Here is a 14,418-nt window from a genome sequence, read left to right as displayed (position 1 = left end):
ACGCTGGGTTTAAGTTTAAGATTGTTATAGATTATTAATTATAAGAATTCATTTTAGTACCAACGTAAGCATCTGTGGAGTAAGCACCGTTTATTCATCACTAAGGCTAATTTGTACCCGTGGTGTGATTGTTTATTTTTCCATTGATTGGCCCTCCCCATGACGTCAACACACCGACTCCGGAAGAGTTTTGTTTTGCCCAACAATCATTAACACGTCACGCGGACGTGCCGAGGGGTGGGGATCATGACACTGATGTCCTTGTCACAAATAACATAATACTAACAGGTTCATCGATATCATCTTAATTTTTATTATGAATTATACTATTCAAATTGCAGGCGTAAAACTGCAGTTTAACATGCCAAGTGTAGCACCAAAGACAAATATGTCGCCATTATTAGCTCACAGGCTTCGTGATGTTTGCTCTGTTCAGCACCGGTGACAAGTCACACAGACGTGGCGAGGGGTGGAGTCATTGTTTATGACACCAGTATAGTAGGCCCTCAGTGCCACCAATAACATATTTACATGTTTAACTTCTTGTTCATATTAAGAAGAATATTAAAAAGGTAACTGTACATACCTACCGACCGGTACGGGGAGTGTGGCTAAGAATATATCCATGTTTAAGAATGTTTAAGTAAGTAAGTGAAGAATAGCAGATACCTGCTCACCTTCCAATAAAATGAGAACTTCTTGAATTTTCCTATGTTTTCTTTTGATACAAGATATCAATTGTTCTTATACACATAAGGATTAAGGTCTCAAGATAACATACAGGCTTTTGAGACTTTGACCTAAAACGACCTCCTTGCTGACATGCCAAGTTACCGTAAAGTAAAGCAGGTGTGAAATCTCACCTGTGTGAAGAATGGTACGAAGAACGCCTTAAGGTGCAACGTGCAAGCCGCAAGTTTTTTTAGCATAAATCTGTTTGTACGTACGCTTAACTGTGTTCTCGGTCCATTGACAGAGGACTCCCCATAACCGTACTCTAAGCGCGTTGATCTATTTGAAAAGACTCGTAGTACAACTATAGTCCGCGCAACGCGCTTCAGTTGCTGCAGTACTTCCGTGTTCCTGTCAGGTAGATTACTGGCGCAAAGGCCGACGGGAGTAAAACCAACTTGGCCTCTGTACGCTATGGCCGTGCTGGAAACACACAGAGGAGTCAGTAGCCATCCCTGCAACGCTCAAAAAAAGCACATTCCTTTCTATTGAAACTGTTGTTAGCTCCCGCATATCAGCCATGTATCGTTGGATAGGCCTTGTGAGCTTTAGGACGTTAGGTATCATGCTGTACTGAGTAGCTACGGTTATGGTAAGGAATGTAACGACCTCAGAGAGACGTGGGTAAAATTGTCTTAGTGGAAAGAAGGTAAAGAAGACAAAGACGGCGTGTTCTGTTTTGGTCTGACTGTCAAGGCATCATTGTCACTGTTCATGTTACCTTGAGGCATGAGGCACACTAGGGTATGAAGGATCCAACACAACTGCTGTGCTGAGGTGTCCTGATGCATGTCCGTAGTCCACCACAAAGGACTATGATCATTTATGCAAACAAAGCATAGCTTTTATTCGTGTAAAACTGAATACAGCATCGTAAAGTATCCAATTCAATTCCCAAGAAATTCAACCTCTGATACCAATGTGCAGAGACCTTTATGCTGTATCTAATTGTTCAGCTGATAATATATGGTGGTGTTACCGGTACATTATACCAGTATGCGTAAACGTGTCCTGTACCATCATCGGCAAACTGCTATTTGGATACTCGTTATCATCGGCTAAGTCATGACGTCACCACAGTCTGTGACGAAGCTGCCATCTTCCTAATCTTCAATCCGTCTTTTCGACGTTTAAGGAATCCATGGCGATGGAAGACCCTTGAAGGCTTGGGTATGAAAAGCTATTTACAAAGCATTCATTAATCAATTCCTTTTTTGTTAGTATCTTCGTCTGCTGCTGCTAAATCTGTAACCATCCCGACATGTCAAGATGGGTTCCAGACACTTATCATCTAAAGATTAACCAACTGTTGCATGGATGTTACATGAGCAATTACATTAAAATGTATTATGAGCATTGAAGGACATAAAAAAAGGCTTAAAAAATGCATAAATCAAGGGACACACATAAAGATGAATCAACATTCAGATTTTAACGTATGATTCCTATTTCCTACTATTAGTTAAAAGTCCTTAACATTTTTAAATGTATTTACCTATATTTGTGCAATGTAAGGGTCATCTTCTCCTAGAATGTATTTAAATTAAATAAAGAATGGAATATATAAAATTCCTTTGAACAAGCGGAAAGAAAGCCGAACGGCTTTGAGCGTTTATCGTCAGATTGTGAACAATCCATGATCAAGTAACGTTGATCTTCAATCTAATTTGGGTGGAATGGAAAAAAGACACTCTCGTCCAGGGGCTGTACAGAGCGTGTGCAGTAGAGGCCAAGAAACAAAATAAAAGCCTTCTCCAAAGTGCAGTATGACTAATAGTTGGGATAGACAGTCACAGTATTGTTCAAAGAATTGATGACAACCAGCTGCCCTTCCGGTCCCACAGCCAGACCTTCCGGGTTAGACCCAGTACGGACGGTCCGGACAAACTCGCCGTGACGTGTGAAGATCTGTACCCTCTCGTTCCCATAGTCCGCCACGAGGATGTACCCCGAGCTGTCTGTACAGATGCCGAGGGGATCACTCAGCTGACCTTCACCACTTCCCTCACCTCCAAACTGAAACAGGAACTTCCCGGACTCATCATACACGTAGACAAAGTGAGTGTCCCAGTCCGACACAAGAATGTTCCCTTCCCGGTCCACAGTGACGTAATGTGGGCGTGTCATCTCACCCCGTGGGTGCCGGACTGTCCGCACCAGGGAGCCGTCCGGACGGAACACCTGAACTGCACCTTTGTCTCGATCAGTCACCAGGATTTGGTTAGTGCGCATGTCCACTGCAATACCACGGTAATAAGAGCTATTCTTCAGATCAAACCCCGCCATGGCGGTCCCGTCCGTGCTGTACTGTACAACATGCTCAGCTGTCTCTCCCCGCCCCACTACCCACAGCGTGCCGTTACCGTCCATACAAACATCAAGTGGCTCCATGTCCTTATCCCCTGTACCCGGTACAACTGTTGGGAAGTGGCGCAGGTAAACCCCCTCCGTGCTGTGGACTTGGACTCGCTTGTTGCAGTAGTCAGCCACGAATATCTCGTCGCTAGGCAACACCACAACGCCACATGGGTACTGAAACTTTCCAGGTTTTGATCCTTCCCCACCAAAAGTGACCACACTCGGTTTCAAGTCCCCAGTAGAGCCAGCTGCCGCTCCTGCTATCCTCGCTGTGTGTCGCTCTTGCTCGGGTGCCTCTGTACCGAGAAATTCCTCTCTTCCATCGCCCCCACTGCCAGAGTCTTGCCTTGCAGCTGTTTTGTCTTCTTTCTTTGCAGTCGGGTCTTCTCCAAGCTTGTCGCCCACATCTCCAGATCCCCCTGTAGTACCAAAATCATCCGCTAGGTGTGTCTGTGTAGCTGCATCTGACTTTTCAACTTGTGTCGACCAGCCTCCAGGCGGCTTCTCTCCCCTGTACTCCTGTGGCCAGTCCCCAGGTGGCTTCTCTCCCTTGTACTCCGTCACGTGGGCTGTCACCTGCTTGGTGGCTTTTTCTGCGTATTCTTGAGCCTGCTGCAGCTTTTCTTCAAGAACCGGGATCGTCTCAAGAGCCTCCTTCAGCCTGTTCTCTGTGATGTTGAGCTTTGAACGCAAAGTCATGATCGTGTTGGAATCCACCTCTGCCTTTTGACGGAGCGTGTTGGAATCCACCTCTGCGTTCCTGAGGTTCTGGATGGCCTGCCTCATCTGGTGTTCTCTGAGCCGGTCCTTCTGCACCAGAGCCCGGACCAGGCTGTAGGAGAAGCCCTGGTACTCCAGACTCGCGGCTGCCTGCAGATGGAGCGGCAGGGCGTCCGAGAACAGGTTCAAGGCAGACAGGCGGGTCCAGCTCTGGGGCGCCCTCTGGTATTTGCTTCGGGTACTGCATCCCATCCGGATATCATCGACAGGCAGTTGTCTCTTGACATCTGGAACACATGGATTAGTATGACATCTCGTACATGTCCTTATCATCAAAGTGTAGATGAGGTTAGCAATTTCAGTCATGTGGCCATGGTAGATTTTCCGACAACATCTGTATCAATTTGTATAGCAAACTTTGTCTAGCAGACCTGCTGGCGATTTAAGTCATGTGGTAGATCAAAAGTACTGTTTTGTCAAAATGAGACATTCAATTTTCTTTCATATGTTTAATCTCTGATAAGCTTCGATGGTCTGCAATAGAAAGGTTAGTACATATGAACATGAAAGCCAATTCAACACTGTTACATTTAGTAACGATGTCTTAATGAACCTGACTCTGAAACTGACAACTGTGAATATATTAAGAGCAAAAGAAGTCAACTCACCGTACAACGGCGCCTCCTGTTGGACTTTGATGGGAACTTCAGCGTCGATCTGCAGTGATATGACGCCCATGTAGACAAGTCTCGGATCGGAGTGATCCGCCATGTGCCTCAGCACCGCCGTGTTCTCCCGCGGTATGGAGAAGAGCACCAGGATGCTCTTGTGCTTCTTGTAACCTCTGAACTTGACCTGTGACCTTCTGGTGCCACATAACGTTGCCAGGCGGTTTCTAAGATGATCTAGAGTTTCCTGGATCATGCGCATTGTGCCATGTACGACCACGTAGATGTTGGACGTTGTTGTTCCTTCAATGAATAATTATTGATATGTTAAAGTTAATCAAAAATGAATTTGCAGACACATTGACACGTTCATGCCAATTAAAACAGGAATTTACAGAAATATCTCAAAAACATCTCAAATATTTCTACATTCTTTTCCACGTAGAAATGAGAGTTTTGGACTAGGAAAGCTGTACTTGACGTTGTAGAAATATAAAAGCGTATAAAATAGTAAGGCGTTAGAAATAATTGTATGTAAATACATTAAAAGTCACCTTCATTGGCTTCATATGAATTGCTTTCACCTGGTTGGAGTTCTGGGTTTTCTGGTTGGGGTTCAGGGTTTTCTGGCGGCAGTACGGGGGTTTCGGGGAGCAGTTCGGAGGTTTCCGGCTGCAGTTCGGAGGTTTCCGGCTGCAGTTGGGGGGTTTCCGGCTGGAGTTCGGAATCTTCCGGAATCTCTCGGCCAGGCGGCTGGAGTTCGGGATTTTCCGGAATCTCTCGGTCAGGTGGCTGGAACCGCCGCAGAACGTCCCGAATCAGGTCCTGTCTGCCGATTCTTTCCAAGATCTCTTTAATAAAATCTAGATTCTCCTGGTCAATTTTGTCCAGTTCCATGAGCTTGACGAAAACGTCCATTGCCCGCCTGAGCTGTGCCAGTTGGCCCTTAGGAATCAGATGTAGGCAGAAGATCTTCACGTTTGCCGTTTCCTCTTCTGTCAGTTCATCGGAAATACGGAGCAAGGTTTGCATAAAATCAAAATGGCGCCTGTCGGCATCTGTGACTCTTTCTCTGACCGGACCTGCCATCCTGAAAACAGACGATGGAACGTCACTGAACTGATCTTACTCTGCACACGTTGTACGTCTAAAAGGATAAAAAGACGTACATATAGCTACAGGATGGTAGCCGCATAGCTATGGCGATTTGTCAGGATAGAAGGTTAAATAACAAAGTAATTTCTGCACTTTGAAATGTGATGCATTTGGATAATCCCTCTAAGTTGAAGTCCCCGAGACATGAAAAAAAAAAAAAACGTCTCGACATGTGTCTCAACAACACAAAAACTCATGGGCTTTTAGGGGCCTTCACCTTTGACCCTGCGCGTTCGCAGTTCAAACCCTTTACCAGCTTACTGTCTTTTCTGGATATCTGACAAAGGTACATTCTACTGTAATCATATCAAAATAACAGCGTTAACTTCTGGAGACTGGGCAACATTCAGCACACACTAAGCCTAGTTGGAACTTGTACTGTAGTTATTTGTGAATCTTTGCACCTTGCCCATATCGTGACCTCAGCTCAACCACTCTTGGGGGAGTTTAGATTTGTTCTGTCCAACAATCATTAACACGTCACGCAGACGTGCCGAGGGGCGGGGCAGAGATCAGGACACTGATAAGTGCTCGTCACAAATAACATACTTATAATGTTCATCGCACAAAGATTATCTAAACTTCAGGTGTAAAACTACTGGTCAAACAAGTTTACACGCCTACTAATCTATCTCTTAAAACATTATAAGACATATATGTGGTTATGATAATCTCACCGACGCCTGTGTAAATTGTTTAAAAATAATTGATCATTAAAAAGTAATTTTCAAGTACAAACATTAACACCATTGAATTTACTAAAAGCCAAATTTAGACTCGTGATTTAATTTTTGTACATATCCCTGTGCTTGGTCCTCCCCGTGACGTCAGCTCAGACCACACTGAGAGTTTGTCCTGTCCAACAATCATTAATACGTCACGCGGTCGTGCCGAGGGGCGGGGTAGAGATCACAACACTGATAGGTCTTTGTGCAAATAACATACTATTAGTAATATGCTCATAGAACATAGATTATTGAAACTGTAGGTGTAAAACTACTGTTTGACACGCCAAGTCATCTAATTCTGCAAACATAGAAGGCATATATATGAGCTAAAGGTACTGTAAATGCATTTAAGTTCGCGGGGATTTAATTTCGCGGTAGCGGGAAAATGGACTTTTCGCGGTGGTTTAATTTCGCGGTAGCAACATGCACTGTAGTCTCTTACTATTATGGAAAAATGTTCGCGGTGGTTTTAAATTCGCGGTGAAGCGGCCGCCGCGAAAAACGCGAACATAAATCCACCGCGAACATATCTGCATTTACAGTATCTCGGTAAACTGGTAAACCAATATATGTGACTATTATACTATCACCGACGCTGGGGTTAAGTTTCTTTAAACATTAACCTTTAACAAGACTCCTTTTAAGTACCAACGTTAACATCCGTGGAGTAAGCACCGTTGAATCTTCGCTAAGCTTTATTTGTACTCGTGGTGTAATTGTTTACATCTTCCAGTGCTTGGCCCTCCCCGTGACGTCAGCTCAGACCACTCGGAGAGTTTGTTCTGTCCGTCAATCATTAACACGTCACGCGGACGTGCCGAGGGGCGGGGTAGAGATCAGGACACTGATAGGTCCTTGCCACAAATACTAGTAACGTAAACACGTTCATCATCCTAAGTCTTCAAAACACATTAGATTATTCAAATTGCAGGTGCAAAACTATATTTTGCCACACCCACTCAGCTAGCAATTGAAACATAGTGTAACACAGAAGAGATTTATGAGATTATTATCGGCTCATTCGCGTTGGAATGTTTGTTCAACAATGATTAACTTGTCCTTCGGAAGGGGCGGAGACAGCGATGTTGATACTTGAAAATGCAACAAAAAATGGCAAGGAAGAGAAGATGGTCGTCGATGAACTTATTTCTAATAAACATAGAGTGTTATAGTCTCTACCAGACTCCATAGGTCGCTGGAAAAAAAACGTAGGTTGTGGGTCGCGCGCTGTTCCCTAGTTGGCTATACTTCTCCGGCCGGCTTACAACTCTATTTTTTCCATTTTTACGTCTTGTCCAGCGACCTATGGAGTCTAGTAAAGACTTGAGCGTTAAAAGAGCAAGCGATGAATATGTTTGTGTCGGTCAGCAGGGCTAGACCTTTGTAGTAGCCACATGCGAGTTGGGAAACCCAAACTACGTGCTGAACACCCAAACCAATTAATGAATGAATCTGTCAACCCATGTAACTTGACACCGCCGTGTTTATACACAGGTCCAAATCTTACGCTGACGTCCCTATTCCAGTCATGTCGTGTCACGTTTACTAGTAACAAATGTCCATATATCCTCCAAATAAGGAAACGCAATCTTTCTAGAATTTGTTATCATCTTATTTCCCGAATTAAAATGTGTTACTCCTCCCCAACCACTTTAAGAACAATGAAAGTCACAAATGGTACTAAAATCCTTTTCCTGTCATTGACCTAAAATAGCTTGTCTAAAGTGAACATTTCTCACCTGCACTGTAAAAACTCACCTGTGTGACGTAACAGTAAGACGTAAGACGTAACCAATGTTAGACTGGTTCTTTAAGACAAACGTCCTCAGATGTCTCCTGTATGGTGACTGAAATAAATAGCAGTAAAAACTTGGCAGTTCTTTCAACTCGGTACCCGTCAGACTTTGATCATGGCCGCTGGGTAATGTAGTAGTGGCAGGTGCAGCTTCGCACCTAGCGGATACTGCCGGTACTACATGAGTTGGCGTCTGCGGTCATGTGATTGATGTACCAGTAAACGCGGCTGATTTGAAGCATTTCTTTGGACTTTGATTACGATTCTGCAGGTTTCTGATATCATAGCGAAGTTTTTTTTATAATTACCCGCTAGTGACGAAATTAGTTCGGATAAGGGTAATAATTGTCACTAATGCGTACGCGTAATGAGCGCCGCCGCACATATATGACTTGTAATACAGGTACATTTGGTTCTACTGGGCAGTTCATCCCTGCATTTCTGTTTCTATGCGTTACTGGGCAAAATTTCCTTCAGGGGCATCCTGTATTACCTGCAGTATCCGCTAGGTGTGAATATACATCTACCACCACGATAGACACCAGTGGCAGACAATTTTCCTCCCAACATCTGCTTGGAGATAAAATGTTGGCACTGGACTATCACTATCACTATTATTATATGGTGAATAGGGATCGAAACTATGGTCTGTACTTATCATACGTTAGACCACCATAATGATTTCATCCAAAGCAGTTATAACTTTAATTGGTGAAATACTGATTATGTTCTCACAGGACCCAATTCAGCCACAAGGGATTCAACCGCTGATACAAAAGAATTGTTATTGTGCAATCGTTAGACATGGTGTAGAGACCTGTATGTAGTATTGAGTCGTTCAGCTGATAATACTTTATGTTACAGGTGAAAAATGTCGTGCATCCTGAACCTTCACCAGTAAATTGCTGTTTGGATACTCGTTATCATCGGCTAAGTCATGAAGGGAAATCACAATCTGTTAGTAAGCTACCCCTAACCAACATGAACATGACAGTACGTATTGAATAAAGCATTAGGATTGTGAGTGAACACAAAGTGAGCTTCTGGGAATCTTCTTGAATATGACTGACGATGCAGATGGGAACAGTTATAAAAAGGACTCAATTTCTGAGAACACGTGACCTTCCAAAAGTCTGGTCTGATCGACGGGTCCAAGGGCGTTGGAAGTAGGCACCGCCCCACCCGTCCATCCGTCCATCCGTATGGTAGCTAATGGGCTGAATAAAATGTAAAAAAAAATGAATTTGTCCGGTCTGTGTTAGGACAAAAGTCAATCAATTTCGAAGATTAAATTGTTCTACAATCAGTAATTAGAAAATACGGCCAAAGTGTGGTTAGGTTGATCGGTCACAACCAGCTGACCTTCCGGTCCCACAGCCAGGCCTGTCGGCTTAAATCCAGTACGAAAGGTTCGGACAAACTCGCCGTGACGTGTGAAGATCTGAACTCTCCTGTTCTCATTGTCCGCCACGAGGATGTGCCCAGAGCTGCCTGTACAGATGCCGCGGGGATACATCAGCTGACCTTCACCACTTCCCTTCCCTCCAAACTGGAATAGGAACTTCCCGGACTCATCATACACGTACACAGAGTCACTTCTCCAGTCCGACACAAGAATGTTCCCTTCCCCGTCCACAGTGACGTAATGTGGGTATTTCATCTCACCCTCGGGATGCCGGACTGTCCGCACCAGGGAGCCGTCCGGACGGAACACCTGTACTTCAGTGTTGGCTGCATCAGTCACCAGGATGTGGTTAGTGCGCGTGTCTACTGCGATGCCGCGGAAATTATGGCTCTTCTTCAGGTCAAACCGCGCCATGGCGGCCCCGTCCGTGCTGTACTGTACAACATGTTCGGCTGTCTCTCCTTCCCCCACCACCCACAGCGTGCCGTTACTGTCCATACAAACATCACGTGGCAGCATCGTACTTTCTCCTGTACCCGGTACAACTGTTGGGAAGTTGCGCAGGTAAACCCCCTCCATGCTGTGGACTTGGACTCGCCTGTTACCCATATCAGCCACACATATCTCGTTGCTAGGCGACACCACAACCCCGCGCAGGAACTTAAACTTTCCCGGTTCTGATCCTTTCCCGCCAAAAGTGACCACATCCTGTTTGCTATCCCCAGTTGAGCGGGATGCCGCCCCTTCTGTCCCCGATGTGTCTCGCTCTTGCTCGGGTGCTTCTGAACCCAGAGCATCCTCTCTTCCAATGCCAGAGTCTTGTCTTGAAGATCTCTTTTCTTCTTCCTGTACAGTCGGATCTTCTCCAAGCTTGTCACCCACATCTCCAGGTCTCACTGCAGTACCAACAGGACCCGCTAGGTGTGTCTGTGTAGCAGCATCTGCCTTCTCGACCTGTGCAGACAAGTCTCCAGGCGGCTTCTCTCCCCTGTACTCCTGTGGCCAGCCTCCAGGCGGCTTCTCTCCCATGTACTGCTGTGGCCAGCCTCCAGGCGGCTTCTCTCCCCTGTACTCCTGTGGCCAGCCTCCAGGTGGCTTCTCTCCCTTGTACTCCGTCACGTGGGATGTCACCTGCTTGGCGGCTTTCTCTGCGTATTCTTGAGCCTGCTGCAGCTTTTCTTCAAGAACTGCGATCGTCTCAAGAGCCTCCTTCAGTCTGTTCTCTGTGATATCGAGCTTGGAGCGAAAAGTCATGATTGTGTTGGAATCCACCTCTGCCTTCTGACGGAGCGTGTTGGAGTCCACCTCTGCCTTCTGACGGAGCGTGTTGGAATCCACCTCTGCGTTCCTGAGGTTCTGGATGGCCTGCCTCATCTGGTGTTCTCTGAGCCGGTCCTTCTGCACCAGGGCCCGAACTAGGCTGTAGGAGAAGCCCTGGTACTCCAGACTCGCGGCAGCCTGCAGATGGAGCGGCAGGGCGTCCGAGAATAGGTTCAGTGCAGACAGGCGGGTCCAGCTCTGGGGCGCCCTCTGGTGTTTGGTCCGGGTACTGCATCCCACCTCGATGTCATCAACAGGCAGTTGTCTCTTGACATCTGAAAAACATTTAGTGAAAGGAACTTTACAATTTAAAAGATAAGCAGTCTAGATGGTTCTGATGTATGGAAAGTGCATTTCTAGTACATAGAGCTTTATCTGTATAAAAAAATGACAGCTAGGGACAATCTATTAGACATCTATTAGACATGTTTTAGACATGTTGTAAAGTACCTAGTACGAAAGGTGACGTTGACAGCGTCGAGAATTTTTTTTTCCTTTTCTGTAAAATTCTATTCTAACTTGGAAGAAAAATGTAAACATTGCCAAAATAAAACAACTCAATATATAAACTGGAATACCAACTGAATGCACCTGATCATGAATTCAAACCTGTAGAAAAATACCAACTAAGTCTATGATAAATACAACTGCAAGCATATGAAGACAAACACAAAGTCAGCTCACCGTACAGCGGCACTCCCGGTTGAACCTTGATGGGAACTTCAGAGTCGATCTGCAGTGACTTGACGCCCATGTAGACAAGTCTCGGGTCGGAGTGATCCGCCATGTGCCTCAGCACCGCCGTGTTCTCCCGCGGTATGGAGAAGTGCACCAGGATGCTCTTGTGCTTCTTGTAACCTCTGAACTTGACCTGTGACCTTCTGGTGCCAGATAACGTTGCTATGTGGTTTCTAAGACGATCTAGAGTTTCCTGGATCATGCGCACTTGGCCGTTCACGACCACATAGGTGTTAGACGTTGCATTTCCTGGAATATAAAGTATCAAATTGTTTATGTCAATTGAAAACCAGTCCGCAGTATTGTTTCCTATGATGACTATCAGTAGTTAGATTGAGAGCAAATTTATTGAATTTTTTTTCCTATGACGAGACAAGTTGCAGAGCAAATTGTATTGATATTGAGTTGTTGTTTGAGGTTTATCCATAATTTTCGTGCATGTTAGTTGTAACTTACCTTCTGCATCCGCTCCCTGTTGAATTGTTCCCGGCTGCAGTTCGGGATTTTCCGGAATCTCTCGGTCAGGCGGCTGGAACCGCCGCAGAACATTTTGAATCAGGTCCTGTCGTCCGATTCTTTCCAAGATCTCTTTGAGAAAGTCGAGATTCTCCTGGTCGATTTTGTCCAGTTCCATCAGTTTGACGAAAACGTCCATAGCCCGCCTGAGCTGTTCCAGGTGGCCCTTAGGGATTAGATGCAGACAGAAGACCTTCACGTTTGCTGTCTCCTCTTCTGTCAGTTCATCGGAAATACGGAGCAAGGTTTGGACAAAATCAAAATGGCGCCTGTCGGCATCTGTGACTCTTTCTCGGACCGGTCCTGCCATCCTGAAAACAGACGAAACGTCACTGTCACTGAACCCATCCTATTCCAGACACCATGTATGCTACAGGATGAAAGCCTTGTACTTTTGTGACGATTTACGCAGGGCAGCAGGTTAAAGAATTCGAAATTCCTTTATCTTAAAATGTGTATTCACAGTGAGATGTATTGTGGTCAATGTCTCAAAGTTAAAGAACCCCGAACAATATTAAAGGAAACATCTCTAGACATGTGTCTACGTAAGAAATCCTGAGGACAAGTCAGGGACTCAGGGGTCTTCACCTTTGACCCCGCGCACGCGGAGTTCAGACCTTGTACCAACTGATCTGGGGACATCTGATAAGGGGACTGTTCACTGTAATCACATTAAAGTACCACCCTTAACCTCTGGAGACTGAGCAACATTCAGCCCACACTTAGCCCAGTTGGAACTTGTACCGTAGTTGTTTGCAAATTTCCGAGTACCTTGCCCTCCCAGTGACGTCATCTCAGACCACCCCTGAGAGTTTGTTCTGTCCAACAATCATTAACACGTCACGCGGACGTGCCGATGGGTGGGGCAGAGATCAGGACACTGATAGGTGCTCGCCACAAATAACATACTTACATGTTAATAGAACATAGATTATTGAAACTGCAGGTGTAAAACTACTGTTTGACTCGCCCAGTCATCTAATTCTGCAAACATAGAAGGCATATATATGAGCTAAGGGTATCTCGGTAAACCAGTAAACCAATCTATGTGGCTATTATACTATCACCGACGCTGGGGTTAAGTTTCTTTAAACATTAACCTTTAACAAGACTCCTTTTTAAGTACCAACGTTAACATCTGTGGAGTAAGCACCGTTGAATCCCCGCTAAGCCTAATTTGTACTCGTGATGTAATTGTTTACATCTCCCAGTGCTTGGCTCCCACCGTGACGTCAGCTCAGACCACTCCTGAGAGTTTGTTCTGTCCATCAATCATTAACACGTCACGCGGACGTGCCGAGGGGCGGGGCAGAGATCAGGACACTGATAGGACTGATAGGTCCTTGCCACAATGAGATACTCACATGATCATTATCCTATTAACATTATCATGATTAAGATATCTAAAGTGCAACTGTGAATACCATAAAATTGTAATTCAAAATATCCTACCCGCCTACACATTCAAAGTAACTTAGAAGGCATTTATTTGGTCACTTTCTGTCATGTTATATACATGAACGAATTCCTTAAACTTTTTCGTATTTCCATTTATACAGGATTCACTACAAAAAGAGCAATGAAAGTCTCAAGGTGGAAAAAAGTAGTCTGAAGTAGTTGACCTAAAATGGCCGCCAGGCTGATTTGCCACGTCAAACGTTTCTCACCTGTAGTAAAATAGGTTTACAAACTCACCTGTGTGACGTGACGGTAAGAAGGTCTCCTTAAGACGTAACCAGTGTCAGTATAATTCTACAAGACAAACGTCCTCAGATGTCTCCTGTCTAGTGTATATACCAGTAAACGTTGCAGGTGGGAAACCAACTCTGTACCTGTTAGACTTTGATCATGGCCGCTGGGTAATGTCGGGATGACTGGTGCAGCTCCGCACCTAGCGGATACTGCTGGTACTACAGGAACCATCGTCGCCGGTCTGTTGACTGAAATACGAGTGAACGTGGCAGGTTTGTAGCGAACTCTGTATCCGCTGGACTTTGGTCCCGACCGCTGGAGTCCGATTGCATAGCGAGGTTTGACCCGCTAGTGACGAAAACAGTTCGGGATACAATAAGCTAGCGTTTCCATTAATACTGAATGGGCGTCACCGTATATATGTGATTTGTAAAACAGGTGAATTATGTTCTATTGAAAAGCTAATCCCTGTAGTACAAGTTGCATCTCGACATATAATAGGGGCCCAAATATTTCTTTCCAACATCTGCTTGGAGATTAAATGGCGGCACTATATTTATAACAAGATCCAACATTCAGACAATTTGTTCT

General features: G+C 45.1%; 2 protein-coding genes and 1 pseudogene across 2 annotated transcripts; all 3 read right to left on the bottom strand.

The window, feature by feature from the left end:
- Positions 1-2,409: 2,409 nt before the first annotated feature.
- Positions 2,410-3,816, bottom strand: LOC118404809 (E3 ubiquitin-protein ligase TRIM71-like). The gene has a single exon (XM_035804165.1). The coding sequence runs from the start codon at positions 3,787-3,789 to the stop codon at positions 2,503-2,505; it is 1,287 nt and encodes a 428-aa protein (XP_035660058.1). The 5' UTR covers positions 3,790-3,816; the 3' UTR covers positions 2,410-2,502.
- A 6,250-nt stretch (positions 3,817-10,066) lies between these two features.
- Positions 10,067-10,846, bottom strand: LOC118404463. The gene is made up of 2 exons (XM_035803539.1): positions 10,160-10,846; positions 10,067-10,106 (listed from the first exon to the last, which is right to left on the bottom strand). Exons 1-2 carry the CDS (start codon positions 10,813-10,815, stop codon positions 10,067-10,069), a joined length of 696 nt encoding a protein of 231 aa, XP_035659432.1. The 5' UTR covers positions 10,816-10,846.
- Positions 10,847-10,857: 11 nt separating this feature from the next.
- LOC118404098 lies at positions 10,858-12,560 on the bottom strand (annotated as a pseudogene).
- Between the last annotated feature and the right edge of the window lie 1,858 nt (positions 12,561-14,418).

Source organism: Branchiostoma floridae, chromosome 17 (assembly GCF_000003815.2).
Source record: "Branchiostoma floridae strain S238N-H82 chromosome 17, Bfl_VNyyK, whole genome shotgun sequence".
Lineage (NCBI taxonomy): Eukaryota > Metazoa > Chordata > Leptocardii > Amphioxiformes > Branchiostomatidae > Branchiostoma > Branchiostoma floridae.
Note: the sequence above shows the minus strand (reverse complement) of the source record. Positions and strands in the feature narration are given on the sequence as shown.